A 14,868-nucleotide genomic window follows, 5' to 3' on the forward strand; every position below is an offset into this window, starting at 1 on the left:
AAGAAATGTATTGTCAACAGTGTTTAACTCTAGCTTAGGCGAGTGATTTATGTAGTTCATTATGTAAACTTTTGTAGTAAAACTTAACGAAGCCATCCGGCGATAAACACAGTCGTAATATTAATGTGCATTTGTTTAATGATATGGTACATTGTTTGTGTAGAAGCCAGCATAATGACTGAATATTATTTAAAATGTATTGTGCACTTATGCAATGCTGATAACATTGGCTTTATAACATGGAAAACGAGTGAACGAATTTTACTATGGGAAGAACTCAAAATATATACAAACATTTTAAAATTTGGAGGTCTTAATAATGTTTTGTGTGTAGTTATGGAACACATCATACGACGAGATTTAGTAATTGTACATGATATATAGCCAACAAATTTCAGGGAATGATCAGTAAGGACTCGTGTAAATCTGTGATGACTGATTTACTATAAACGTTTCTCGATTAATAGAATATTTGAAGTAAATAGGTAATTTCTTATGATGATTGGGGTTATTATATTTTATTCGTATTTAGGAGATACAATTTTGAACACCCTGATATTGTAAGTTGGCACTCGTTAATATACTGGAAGTGTTGTGAGTTCTGCACCTCGTTGAATACTTTTAAATCATGTGCATGCATTTTATGTGGAATCAGGGAAATGAAATAATTAATATCATTAATAAATACTGAAAATGTATTAGTCCAAGGTGCGATCACTGTGGTGCATCGGAGCTTACAAATAAACGTGAAGTAGTGGACTTAGGTTTGACAAGATTGTACGACCGGGTTACGCTGTAACAAATTTATTGCCATTGTATGAATACCAATTGATTTCTATTTATGTTACAGGATACCATGAATTTACCTTATTGAATGCTTTTGTGAAATCAGTGTTAATAATATCAGTTAGGTGACTTCTCTCTAAAGCATCATTTAGGTATTTGATGAACACCAACAAATTAGTTCAGGTAGACATTCCCTGTCTGAAGACATGTTGCTCTGTAACCATACATTTTTAAACAATGTAGTTTGGCTATCACAGATTGAATTATTATGGAACAGTAGTTGGAAATATCATGTTTGTAATCTGATTTATTTATAGGAATGGCATGATATCAGAGAAAGAGCCCTCAATGAAAGACTCGTTAAAGAAAATAATAAAATAGAGCAGAGTGAGAATTTTTTAACACGAGAAGGGAAAGATTGTCAGCAGAACAACCTTTGCTAGCATCAAGACTTTTCAATTTTACCGACTATTTCATTGATAGTGACTGAAAAAGTGCCAAAGTTAAATTTCAAAAGGAAAATCACAAGAGAGTAGAACATTGATAATTCCTGGTATTAAAGCCAGAAAAATAGCTTGCAAAAAGTTGGGTGGTTCATAGTTTTCTCCAGCCATAGTATCAAGGAACATACGGTCAATGACTATCTTTACTTTATGAGTTAAACTAAATTTAAAGGGAGTTGATGTGTCTGGGTTAACTAGAAGAGAGATTTTTCATTAAGTAGTAATATCATCTTTAGTCAGTTTATTAAATTTGGCTGTATGCATTTTGGGAAAATGTGTGGTCATTGGCAGAATCAAATGAGGCAGGAAAGGTGGATGCAGAACATTGTGGGGATCATGCTGATGCAGTGGCTAATGTACTGGCTTCCGATCCGGAGGGCATGGGTTTGAATCCTGGAGATGGCAGATATTTTTTTGTGGTATCCCGATCCTTACTTGAAGTACTTCGTGGAAATCACTTTAAGTGAATTCGCTCTGTAGGATGGGACATTAAACTGTGGACCCCTTGGTGCCTTTTGTTAAGAGCATACTAATGCCAATGCTGGGTTTCTCTCCACCCTACCTCCATTCCCATCCATCCCTAATGGTGCAAATGCCCTCAGCTATCAGTCATCTCCCCTTATTGCTATGACTACTGCAGAGCATTTTGATTACTGATGGAATTTTAAAGACTGATAGAAGGGAAAATGTTAGAAGGAGAGTTAGGGATTAGAAAATAAAATAGATGCATGTTAGATGGAATGTAGGGAGGTAAAATATATTCAGAATTGAAGAGCAGTAGCATACAGTGTCAGGTGTCTGATTTTGTCTTCTTAGGCAAGACTAAGAAATCTAGGAGTGTAGTCTTTATTCATGCAAAACCTTTCATAAAATGGTAGAATACCAAATAATGACAAGTAATTTGTTTCTTTTGTATGATTTGAATTTATTGCTGAAAATAGGTAAATCCAATCTTATCATGGCAATCATGGGAAGAAAAATGCTGTGGTTACAGAGAGGAATTTTAGAGGGGGGCGGTCAGTTTTCTTTGGAGTATGCAGTTTTATTTTTCCAAAATAAATTTGTCTATAGGGTGGTTTACTTGTTTAACCTCACTGGTCTTTGTTCAAACTACAATCACAAATTGGACATTTTTACTGTAAACTAGTACTTATTAGTCCCATTTTGCATGATTTCTGACTTCTTTTTTCCAGGAGCCCCATCTCAGTGAGGCACAAGGGGGACCTCAACATGAAATGAGAGAGTTTGGCCTCATGGATGTGGAGAGTTTGACAGCAGGCACTTTTTGTCCCGATCCAAATAATGTTCTCCTAGATGATGTGTTCATGAAGTATACATTTGATAATAACATCCCTGCTAAACTTCCAATCTCCAGTTATAAAGACAAGGTAATTTATTGTGCTGATTTATTTTTTTTCTACCTTCTGCTACTTTGGGGGTAAAAACCATGTGTGGGTCATTCAATAATTCCTTAGAAAATCCAAGAAATGGCAATCAAGAGTATCAGAAAAGGTTTGCGTATTAGTAAACCTCATCTCCCATTAGATTCCTGTCAAAGGTTCAGCTATATCCAACTCATGGTTTCATTTTCACGGTAAATTGAAGCAGCAAACTTTTGTTTATTTAGAAAAATGAAAAAAAATGAGTTTCGTGTGCTATTTAAACATATCGATTTAAAATGCTTTCCACCAAAAGAAATCAAAGCTAAGTTTGATGTAGTTCATGGCACATATTCTCTTATGTTTGTGACTATTTAGAATTGGGTCAATTAGTTTAAATGTGGCTGTTCATCCACAAATGATGAACATTGTTTGGGATGCCCAGCTGAAGTTGACTTCCCCTGAAATGATTGACAAAATCCACTATATTTAGTTTTGAGTGATCAACAAATCATGGTTTACATAATAGTTGAGGCCATCGGTATTATCACAAGGTAAGATTCTATAAATTTTGCTCGAAAAATTTGGGTTGTGAGAAAACTTCTGGCAAGATTGGTGCCATTTTTGCTCTCAGTGAAGAATTAGTGCAATCAGGTTGTCGATTCAGAGACTAAAATAGGGTGCTTTTTCCTTGCAATCCTGATATGTTTCTGTGTTGATACATAACTGTGGACGAAACATGGATACACTGCTATGTACACCTTGGAGACAAAAGAACAGTCGAAACATTGGGTTTCTAAAGGCTTTATGGCTCTGAAGAAGGAGAAGACAGTGAATTTGGCCAACAAGGTGAAGGTTCCAGTTGTTTGGAATGCCTGCAGAATCAATAACATGGAATAACTACCCTAAAGACCAAGAGGAAATGAAGAGTATTATGCGTCGTTAGTACACTGGAGTGAAGAAATCAAGAAAAGACATCCTTATTTGATAAAGAACAAAAATCTCCTCCGCCAAGACAATGCACGGGTGCACTCCTGCACAGTTTCCATGGTGAAAATTATGGAATTAGAGATTAAATTATTGCAACATCACCAGATTTAGCCCCCAGTGATTTTTTTTTAATTTCCAAGCTTGAAAAAAATGGCTTTGTAGAAAAGGTTCACATCAGGAGTTCATCACTAACCCAAAAGCCTTTTTTGAAGACCTTCTTCAAGACTACTTTTTGGGTGGATTAAAATAATTAGAGAAACTCTGGGAACAAGGTATCAAGCTAAAAGTGGATTTGACTAAAAGATATTTAACCAAATTTATTTTTCGATTTGTTCCTTAGGACTTCTTGAATGACCCATGTATCTGAAATTATCTTTTTTGAACTGTCTCATAGAGTTTTGCCTGCTGCTTTGTACATTGGCTTGCTTTTCCTGAAAACCAAGAAACATGCGATGGTTGTAAAAAAATGTAGAAAGGGTAACAAAGAAAAAAAAACTTGATGAAAGATGTGTATGTATTTAGCATATTTATGTTCAGTAAATTTAAATCAACATTTTAATTTCGATTGCTAAGAGTTTTAATGCTGTTTTGATGCACGATATCTACATTGGGCCTTCCTAGATATTATGATATGTAAGCCAATCCCATCATATTGACAGGTTCTGAGATTGAATGTGTGATTAGAGATTAAATTTTATGGTTTAGGTGGAAAAAGAGACTGTATAGTCTCAATCTCCCCCCAGTAAAGATTATTATTATTGCCGACCCCGGTGGCGGCGGGGTAACGTCCTCGTCTGCCATTCCAAGGGTCGCGGGTTCGATTCCCGCTTGGGTGAGTTTTCCTCCACCTAGGGCTTGGGTGTTTGTAAATGTGACTATTGTTATCGTTGTTAATAGTTCGATGTAAAGGCCAAAATGTGCTGTTTTCGGACTCATACTGAATAAATAAAAATAAAATAAATAAATAAATTAGATCTTGAGTCATTTTTTTCTCTTCCTGAAGATGAATGTTCTTTAAATATGGGAATGAAACCAGGGGTATGATTAATTGGGGCATTGTCTTTTATTTTCAAGAGGTGATGATATTCAAGGGGGTTGAGAATAACATTCTTATTCAATATTAGAATATTCTTTGTAATGTAATGTAAAGCTTCCATTTTAAGGATTGCCAAACAGGGCCCTTCGTCCTGAGAGTGTGGGTGATTTGGCATGAAAACCATGGAATTTTTAATATTAAGGAAATTTTTGTCAATTAGTGATAATGTATTATTAGCTGGGGAATATTCCATTCCTTATTTGATTTTCCTTTAATATTCGCCCCATAATTGCTACCACTGAAGTAGTTATAGAAGATCATGATAGCTTCCCTCTTCTATCGTACGTGCATGCATGCTATTCCCTCTTCTCTCAAAGCTTCTTTCAATGTTCTCCACACCCTCTTCATTACTATGTTGAACATCATCAGTGATCTCTCTCAGCGGCCTCTCTCCTTATATGATTCTAGTCTTAAATGATTTCGATGTCACTCTTCTTGTGGCTGGCACTCTATTTTGTGTCTGTGGTTGTGTCAAGTAGTATGGACTGTTCAATAAATACGCGAACTAAGGCCATAAAAACTTTGTTTTGCAAAATTTAGTCTACATCGATTTTGTCCCTTTCAAAGTGCCCTCTTTTCATTGCTATGCACTTATTCCATCTTCTGTTCCAGCTTTCTTGTTTTAAGCACCCTCGGAAGTCCTCGGGAGTTAGGCTTTTTTGGTTTTCTCGTTGTTTCTTGCTTTATTGTGTCCACATATTCCCAGTGATGTCCCCTCATCACATTTTCACATTTTGGGAATAGGAAAAAGTCGAAGTGGGGCGAGATCTGATGCGAATAAGGAGGACGATCAAGGATGACGATTGAATTTTTTTACCAGAAAGTGGCGAACAATCAATGCTGAATGTGCAGGTGCATTGTCATGGTGAAGGATCCATCCATCTTGTTCAGTTGAAATAGTGTGCACTGTTGATTTTCATAAATTCAGTTCATCAGCTATCATTCGGACAGTTTTGTGACGCACGATCAATGTTGTCGTCAACACAGGTGGTTGAAGGTCGTCCCGGCCTTGCATCATCCGTGGCGTCTTGTTGGCCATCTTTAAAATGCTTCATCCACTTGAAAACGGATGTTTTCTTCAGAGCATGATCACCGTAAATGCTGTCAACATTTCAGTGATTTCTTGATAACTATTACTGCACTTCACCGAAAAACTTGATGTTGATTCGTTGCTCTGTGATTTCGTCTATTTCCATTTTTGACAAACAGTGAAAACAAAGATAACAGAAACTAACATAACTGGCACCATACGCACAGCTCGAGGATTGCCAACCACAAATGGCTCATTGGGTCTCAGGCAACTAGCGCCTCTAGAGGGCTGGGCTATAGTTGGTGTCATTGCCACCAGATTGCACTAGTCCACGCATTTATTGCACAGGCTACATATGTTCCTCTATGAACTGAGTCGTACTGCCTTCTTAAAGTCTTATGAACATCACCACAGAATTCACACCACTTGAAGTTGCTATTCTCTGGATACTTTTAAGGTTCTGTATCTGCTTGGTGCATCATCTTCACTTTCTAATCAGGTGGTCAGTCTGTTTCTTGAACTCTACTCAGTATTACTGGTGACCTGGAGAGTATTTAATGCAGAAAAGCTAGTGGAAAGATGTCTGCCTTTATTGGTAGATGTTAATCTTCTCACCTTTCTTGTGGATGGGGCCTAGCAGTTCTTCTTTCCACTCTTTTTGGTTTTTCTTTGTCTCTCATGCCTTCTTAATGATGGAATGCGACTCTTCTACTGATCACTCAATCTCCCAAGTGTCTGAATCTTGGCAAGTCATTCCATTGATGCCTGCTGCACTGTTGTTGCGTATTTTAATGTGCAGGAAATTTGATTTGTTTTTATTTAATTCAGTGTTCTTTGTTTTATTTCAGATTATTTCAATGATAGATACAAATCCTGTCACAATCATTCAAGGATTCACTGGCTGTGGGAAAACAACTCAAGTTCCACAGTATATACTTGATTCTCATGCCCAGAAAAATATATACTGTAACATAATTGTCACCCAACCGCGCCGAATAGCAGCAATAAGCATAGCTGAGAGAGTTGCTCGTGAGCGTGGATGGGGAATTGGATCCATCGTTGGCTACCAGGTTTGTTTATTTTTACATTACCAATGGTTGCCATCTTTTTTCATACATTTTTCTTTCTTGCATAAAAAATGCATGTAATGCTTACTGAAAAGGACAGTCAATTCTCATTTTTATTATTTTAATCTGTTCCTGTGTTTGAATTTGAATCCCGTATTATATTTATATATGGTACATGGTGCAATCATAGTATGGTAATGAGAGTTCGTAGGCTCTGAAAAATTGCTTGCTATGTCTAGCTCTCATTATTGGCAAAGGTGATTTAAAAAATCACACATTAACTGATTCTTATTACTTGGCAGGATATTATAGCTGTATATATGGCCATTTTATGACCTAGGTATAGATAGATCTAGTGGGAAACTATATATAATAACTTATAATATTTTTATGACTTCAGAGGATATCCATAGCATGAATTGCCATGTTGTTATAATATATGAACAATAATATACAAACATTATTCGCCATTGGCTGGATATAATACGTTTGCAATAGGATGAATATGTAATCTATTGAAGCAAATGATTGGAAAATTGTAACTTTATTCTAATTGAACATTAATTTTCAACTTGTAAAAACTTGTTTAAAAATTTCTCATGGGATGGCGTATGTTTTCATGTTATACATGGTTTGTATAATAAGTATCGGGAAAAGTTTAGGAAAAATAGATTATTGCTACACTGGCTCAAAATTCTTTAAAGTACATCTCTTAAGCATGAACACACTTTTATCAGCTTTTCCACAACTGCAAGGTAAGCAGATTCCCCCTGGTAGGTGGATTCAAGAGGGTCTTTTAGGGTAAGCACGCAAGCTTCTTTAACAGCACTTAGAATCCCATGGTGTGATTTCCTTTTAGGTAGGATTTCATTTTTGGGAATAGGAAACAATCTACTGGTGCCAAGTTGGGATGGTAAGGGGGTTAGGGAATTTTTTATTTATTTATTTATTCAGTATGAGTCCGAAAACAGCACATTTTGGCCTTTACATCGAACTATTAACAACAATAACAATAGTCACATTTACAAACACCCAAGCCCTAGGTGGAGGAAAACTCACCCAGGCGGGAATCGAACCCGCGACCCTTGGAATGGCAGACGAGGACGTTACCCCGCCGCCACCGGGGTCGGCAATGCCATTGCGGGAATGCCATTGCATTAAGGACATGTTATCAGTGGTGGGCTCCATTAGCAGCTCCCTCCACATCTAATGTGTACGTCGAATATAGTGTGTGGAATTACAGAGTTTATAATGTCATTTCATTTCATTATTCTTTTAGTGGTTGAAACAGGCTTAATACATGTAGAATTAGAAAATTCCACCATACTTAAACCCTTATTATCCTTAAGTTACTTATGTAGTGTTTTTCATGGTGAAAGAAATATTTCATGAGAAAAGAGTAATAACCTGCACCCCCTAACCAATCAGTTGTCTGGACCAGTTGCCACTCTCTATCTTAATATAAGTCAAACATCCAAGGGGGTTTTTGGACACTTCATACCCCTGCTTGTACTAACTCTGGATTTATTTATTGATTTAGTGTAGTGCCATTGGGTGTAGTAGGTGAAGAGGGTCAATAAAATTTTTATCATGCTTTTTGGAGGTATATAAACAGTAATGACTGACTTGACATAAGATATGGGTAGGTGAAGTTCACAAAATTGATTTAGTAGAAAATTCTTTTACTCTTTGAACTAATTTTAAAACTATTCTATTGCTGTAACCATGTTATATTATAATCCTGTTGATGAACTTACATATTGTATTATGTCTTATCATTTGCTTTCCATTTTATTTCTCCTGAATTTGAATGCCAAAGGTTGGATTCGAAAAGGTGACTTCTGAGGATACCCGTTTGACGTACTGTACTACAGGGATGCTTCTGCAAAACCTGGTATTCAGACGTGACATGAAACAATACACTCATGTCATCTTGGACGAAGTCCATGAGAGAGACCAAGATATGGACTTTGTGCTACTTATTGTCCGCAAACTTCTGCGCACAAATTCCAGGACCGTGAAGGTGATGCATCTGGTCTCATTGTTCTAACTAAGACCCAATTCCAAAAATGTCTTACCCTCCATCATAAGAGTTTTGTATCCAGAGATCACTCTCAGATCTCAACTGTAAGAGTAATCAGTTTTTTGCATGATGCCTATATTGTTCCCAAAAGCTATTAGTTAGCCTGCAGTTTTGAGCAGTGTGAATTGAGTGATTCTGTTTTTATATTTGTCCCTTAAAAAACATTTTGTCATGGTTTATAAATTATGTTATCACAAGAAAAGGTGCCTTTAAGTGAATATTATTAACTTCAAATAAATGTATTAGCTTTCTTATATGCCTATTGATATTGGTAGGGAAATTTATGACTTTAATTTTATATCTTAGAACTTTCCAGAAATGGTAGCTCTGATATACTTTTTTCTTTTACTAGGTGATACTGATGTCTGCCACTTTTGATGTTGATCGATTCTCCCAGTACTTCTGCATGCCACTGGCATCAAAGTTAGAGCCAGCTCCAGTTATCACAATCGAACAAGAGAGGCAGTACAAAGTATCAGTGATGTATCTCGATGATCTGACTGAACTGGGTCAGGTAAAATCTTTCAAATAATTTGTTAATGTATTTTATTAATTAGTTATATTATCATTAGCTATTGTAGTAGTAGTATCTAGGGGAGGCGACCGACAGCTGAGGTCCTTTGCGCCCTAGTGGATGGACAAGAAAGGATGAAGTGTCGAGAAAAACCCAGCTTAGGCATTAGCCTACTCTTAGCATAAGGCACCAAGGGGTCCGCAGCTTAACGTCCCATCCGACGGACGGTGTACTTCCTCAAAGTGCCCTCCTCAAAGCACCTCAAGTAGGGATCGAGATACCTCTGAAAAATATTCAACACCGCTGGGATTTGAACCAGGGCCCTCTGGGCGGGATGCCAGTACGTTAGCCCCCACACCATCTTCATCCCCTTCTTAGCTATTGAGCTTAGCTATATCTTACCCTGGAAGCTCCTCCAAGGAAGTCTGACATGGGTAGTAGTAGTTTTAGGGGACGTGACCGACAGCTAAGGTCATTTCTGCCATTAGGGACGGACAGGAAAGGATGAAGGGTGAAGAAAAACCCAGCATTGGCATTAGCCTACTCTTACCTTAAGGCACCTAGGGTCTGCAGTTCAACGTCCCATCTGACGGACTGCATACTCACTCAAATGGTCCTTGACAAAGCAACTCAAGTAGGGAGCGGGATACCACTGAAAAATATCTGCCACCTCTGGGATTCAAACCCAGGCTCTCTGAGTGGGAATCCAGTACATTAGCCACTGCACCATCCAAATCCATGTCTAGCATGGGGTAATAGATAATAATCTTTTTGGGTAATCAGTAAGTTTTAATTGTAAAGGTGAAGGTTAGAGAGAGCAAACTTTGCAAAGGAAAGCAAATAGCAAAGTTGTTGCAAAGATGGCCTCTTGTTGGTGCTGTTAGCTGGAGTATATTTGTATATTTAGACTTTTTAATCAATCTCCTAACCATCTCTTGTTTCCATATTTTCCTAAGGTAGGAAAATTAGGGAACTTAAAAGCAGTTTAGAAGATGAAAGATAAAGATCCATCAGGCCCTGGTTCCCAGAAGCCATTACCCTGTTATCAGACCCAGGAAAATTATTCTTGAGGACCATTCGAGAAGAGTAAAGATGAACTTGGAAAATATAACACATCTTATATTTTGCAAATAAACCATTTATTAGTTGCGCCCTAAATTACAGTAGATTGTCTTATTTCTGGTATTTTCATGGTAGTTGATAATGGAATCCAGAATAGTTGCATTCAGCTACCTACAATTCAATTTCATATACTATTTATTGTAGTATATCCATTCAATTAGTTATGTCTACAGCATCTGATCAATGAGACTCACACCTCATTATGCAAACCTTCTTGCCTACTACGAAGATTGGATTCGTTATCTCCTTCGCACCCTTTTGCACAGATACGAGGTCTATCTGGAAAGGATCCAGCCATGCAGTATTTTGAATCACATTCTCTTTTATTTCATCAATGTCAAGGATTGAACTTAAAATTAAACCACTTGGCTTTTCCACGTAGAAAACTTTTTATTTACTACGTAGGTTTCATTATGGTATAACATCATCAGGTAAAAATACTAGTCAAACACAGCATTATGTATCTCTGGACAGAGGGGAAGGGGAGTGAGGGAGGAAAGCAAGAATTGGTTGAAGTAGGAAGAGGTGCGGATGAGGAGGATTGGTAATATTGATAAATTAGCAGGCAGGGAGAAGGAATGAATACTTTGTTGAAAAAATACATTGTTGAAAAAAATATATTGTTGAAAAACGTTTTGCTTGGTGTTGATTAGTTGGCAGAGGAGTGGGGGAATGGGTAATGTGAACGGCACTGGGTAATTAGGTGATTAAGTAGCAGGTTGGGAGGGGTTACTACGTTGTTGAAAAAGTTTTGCATGGTGTCAGTTTAGAAGAAATTCGTTGATCAAAACATCTCCTCCGTAATCCATGTGCTGAAGTATTTCAAATTGCTCCAGCGCAGCGAGTGAAATATGAAAAATTTCCACCAAGTGATGCCAGAAACTGTTTTATTTAATGTCAAGGACTTGCTCAAAGACTCAAACAATGGCCCAGGTTTTTTTTAAAAGGTCATAACTGGAGATTAGTCAATTGATCTGTGGCTACATGTATGAACCTGAAACAAAAGTCCAGTCTTCCCTACTGTTGGTTGAAGAGATAAAGGGGAATGCAATAATGATAACCATTCCAAAAAAAAACTTGTGAAAGGTCTCAAGGGGATTACTTTGAATGGGACTAAGGTTTTGTTGTTCTAGGTATGATATTTTTCTCAAAATATTGCGTGGGTGGATTGTTTCCATTTTATAGTTTTACCCTTATGGTTTGATGTTAATCATTTACAATTAAATACTAACAAAACTCAGCATATTGTGTGCAGTCTTAAATCAAAAACAACTGAAATTGAAGCTGCTAAAATACTAGGAATTTATATTGATACAAAACTTAATTGGGAGACTCACATCAGTCAGACCTGTAATAAACTTAGTAAAGCTGTTTATATGTTAAGAAAGCTCAACTTTATCATTTCAAATGAGTATCGTTTAACACTTTACCATGCCTTCCTTCAATGTCATTTGAATTATGGTGTTGAGTTATGGGGTCATTCCCCTCATGTTATACAAATTTTGCTACTGCAAAAGAGAGCTATTCGCTCTCTTGCTAATATACCACCACGTGATTCCTGCAAACCTTTTTTTATTAGGTATAGAATCATGACTGTATTTTGTTTGTATATCTTTAAGGCTCTGATTCATGTGAAAGTTAATCTAGAAACTTACCAATTAAGATCCAACCTCCATAACTATTCCACAAGAGGTAAATCGAATCTAAATACTACTTATTGTAGATTGTCATTAACTTACAACACATTTCACAATATGAACATACGACTGTATAACTATCTGCCTACTCAGTTGAAATCAGATGGTATCCAGAGTTTCAAGAATAGGGTATATACCTGGTTACTTGCTCACCCACTATACTCATTGGATGAATTCTTTTGTGACAATTTTCATCACATTTAAGAAAGTATGTTTATATGTTAAATAATACTTACATTGACGACATTTAATATGGTGGTACCATTTTTAAAATGAATAAAGTATTATTATTATTATTTAATAGTTTTATCACTATGAAAAGTGGAAACCATTGTTGCAATGTTCTCATATCTCAATTTCATCACTATCACTAGATGCAAATGCTGTGCAATAAATTTTTCTTGTTTGAGGATTTTTAAATATCATGGGTAGTTCTTCCAATTTAATTTCCTTGTTTTTGCACAACCAGCATTGTGGTTTTTCAATAATTTTGTGAAATCGGGAGAGCTATAATAATTGTTCTTCCATACCGTCTGCTCTTGATACTAGGGGCTGTACTAATTTTAGAACAATTTTGAACAATTCTAGAACAATTTTGAACAATTTTAGAACAATTTTGAACAATTTAAGAACAATTTTGAACAATTTTAGAACAATTTTGACAACTCTATCCATCAAACCCTGCAGGTTTTAACTGTAAAAAGTGTCCTTGTCATGGAAAAATGCTACACACATCTACTGTCTACGTAGATGTCAACTGTCTATCAGTAAGGGATTGATTAAGGAAATCTTTTTTGGTGATTAATAAAACCCTTACAGATGTTAATCTGACATATGAATAACTAGCATATTGATAATCAATTTGAAGCCTTTTACCTTAAGCATATGTGATATGATTTTGATTGAAGCAAGACTGTTGATTTAAAAAAAATGAAAGTGTAAAGTGATGAGAACGTAGTATCTAATTTTTTCCATTCATTTATCTTTTTCCAATACCAATTGAATGAACCTATTTCAGATACCAGATGTGAGACTTGAAGATCCAATGATAACAGACCAGGCATATCAACTTGCTTCATGCCTGATCAAAATATTTGACCTCATTGAAGAGAAGGATTTTGAAGCTGCCAAACCTTCTCCTGATATTAAGAGAGCTTTGGCATTCAAGGGTTCTGTACTGATCTTCCTTCCTGGGATTTTTGAGATTGAAGCAATGCATAAAATTCTGCTGCAGCAACAAGAGATAAGTTTCACGTAAGTGTTGCTGTGAATAATCTTAATCTGTCTTGTTGCTATGAATCTCCTATAAAAAAAACTCGCAGTAAATAGAAAATTTCAATGGACTCTCCACAATTCATATTATTGGGCTAATTTATCATTGATTGCCCAATGGTCAAATTTGCAGAAGTATGGTTGGGAATATATTCCCTGCTGAGTTAATGCTGCTACTGCATAGCAATTACTGTTTCATTCATTTTCAACCTGTAACATGATGTCCAATCAAAAAGTTCTGGGACTTTTTGATTTATTCAACAAATGGTCACTATAGCATCAAGCCGTTGGGGACATTGTTCTAAAGAGTACCTTAAAAATAATGTGCTTGTTTTTATTATTTTACATGCTCTTAATTTGAATTTTACCTCCTTTGATTTTGAGATAGGTTTGATTACTAGCAATATGTTTTGTGTGAAGTTTGGGAAATCAATCTCAAAACTTTTGAAGTGTTGCTAACTGGTTACTGGCTTGAAGTTTCAATCTCCATGAATGTTATCAAAGATTCAAGAGTGGTTGGCTATCAATCAAAGAAAACCCTCATTATGGATGAGTGGAAGAATTTTTTTAGTCAAATTGTCTATCAAATGTTCAATAAATGGCTGAAAAACACAGCATTTCATTCAATTTTTATCGCCTCAAAAGATTTTTAGACTATAATTTGTATGAAGTAAGAGATCAATCTGGAACAATGATGAATGGTTGTTTCAACTTGATAATGGTCTTATCATTCAACCTTTTTTCTCAGTGTATTTTGCAAGAATAAGGATATCAATCCTTCCTTAGCCTCTATACTCAGTGTTTTTGCCCCTGATGATTGCTGTCTGTAGCCCATGCTCAAGTTCCTCCTCTCCAGGGATGAAGATTTAATACGATCATGGAGATGAAAAAGAAATTGTGGTAGAAACTAAAGAAGAGGTCTGAAAATTCATTTTCTCTTGGCTCATAACAGTGGAAGCTACTTTGGGAGCATTGTGTGGTTACACAAGGGAAGTCCTCTGAAGGCCATTATTCTCAATGGTTTGTCATTTATGTATTTTCGATGAAACTATGAAAAAATCAATCCTCTTACATTTCTATGCAACCTTTTGGTTCAGATTTATGCTGAAATTTGGTTTTACGTGAATAACTGAGGGCACAGGTTCAATCCCTGGGCATGCCTCTAGGCACCTTCAGCTTCACCCAAACTTAGTGACTTCTCAGGTACCAGATATTTCTGGGAAACCGTTGGCACCCAGGGAAAGGAATTGACCCCCTATCCTGATGTGGGAATTTTATATGCTGTTGGACTTAGTAATTGGTTGACTCTACCCTTATCCTTTGTGTTGA

General features: G+C 36.4%; 1 protein-coding gene across 1 annotated transcript in view; it reads left to right on the forward strand.

Moving 5' to 3' along the window:
• Positions 1-14,868, forward strand: part of spn-E (spindle E) — a 51,673-nt gene that overhangs the window by 1,101 nt on the left and 35,704 nt on the right. The window contains exons 2-6 of the mRNA XM_071597852.1: positions 2,483-2,677; positions 6,633-6,854; positions 8,671-8,874; positions 9,287-9,448; positions 13,286-13,521. Coding sequence (XP_071453953.1) covers positions 2,483-2,677; positions 6,633-6,854; positions 8,671-8,874; positions 9,287-9,448; positions 13,286-13,521 — 1,019 coding nt within the window. The remainder of the gene's footprint in view (positions 1-2,482; positions 2,678-6,632; positions 6,855-8,670; positions 8,875-9,286; positions 9,449-13,285; positions 13,522-14,868) is intronic.

Source organism: Hetaerina americana, unplaced genomic scaffold (assembly GCF_022747635.1).
Source record: "Hetaerina americana unplaced genomic scaffold, ioHetAmer1.1.p SCAF_9, whole genome shotgun sequence".
NCBI classification, from domain to species: domain Eukaryota; kingdom Metazoa; phylum Arthropoda; class Insecta; order Odonata; family Calopterygidae; genus Hetaerina; species Hetaerina americana.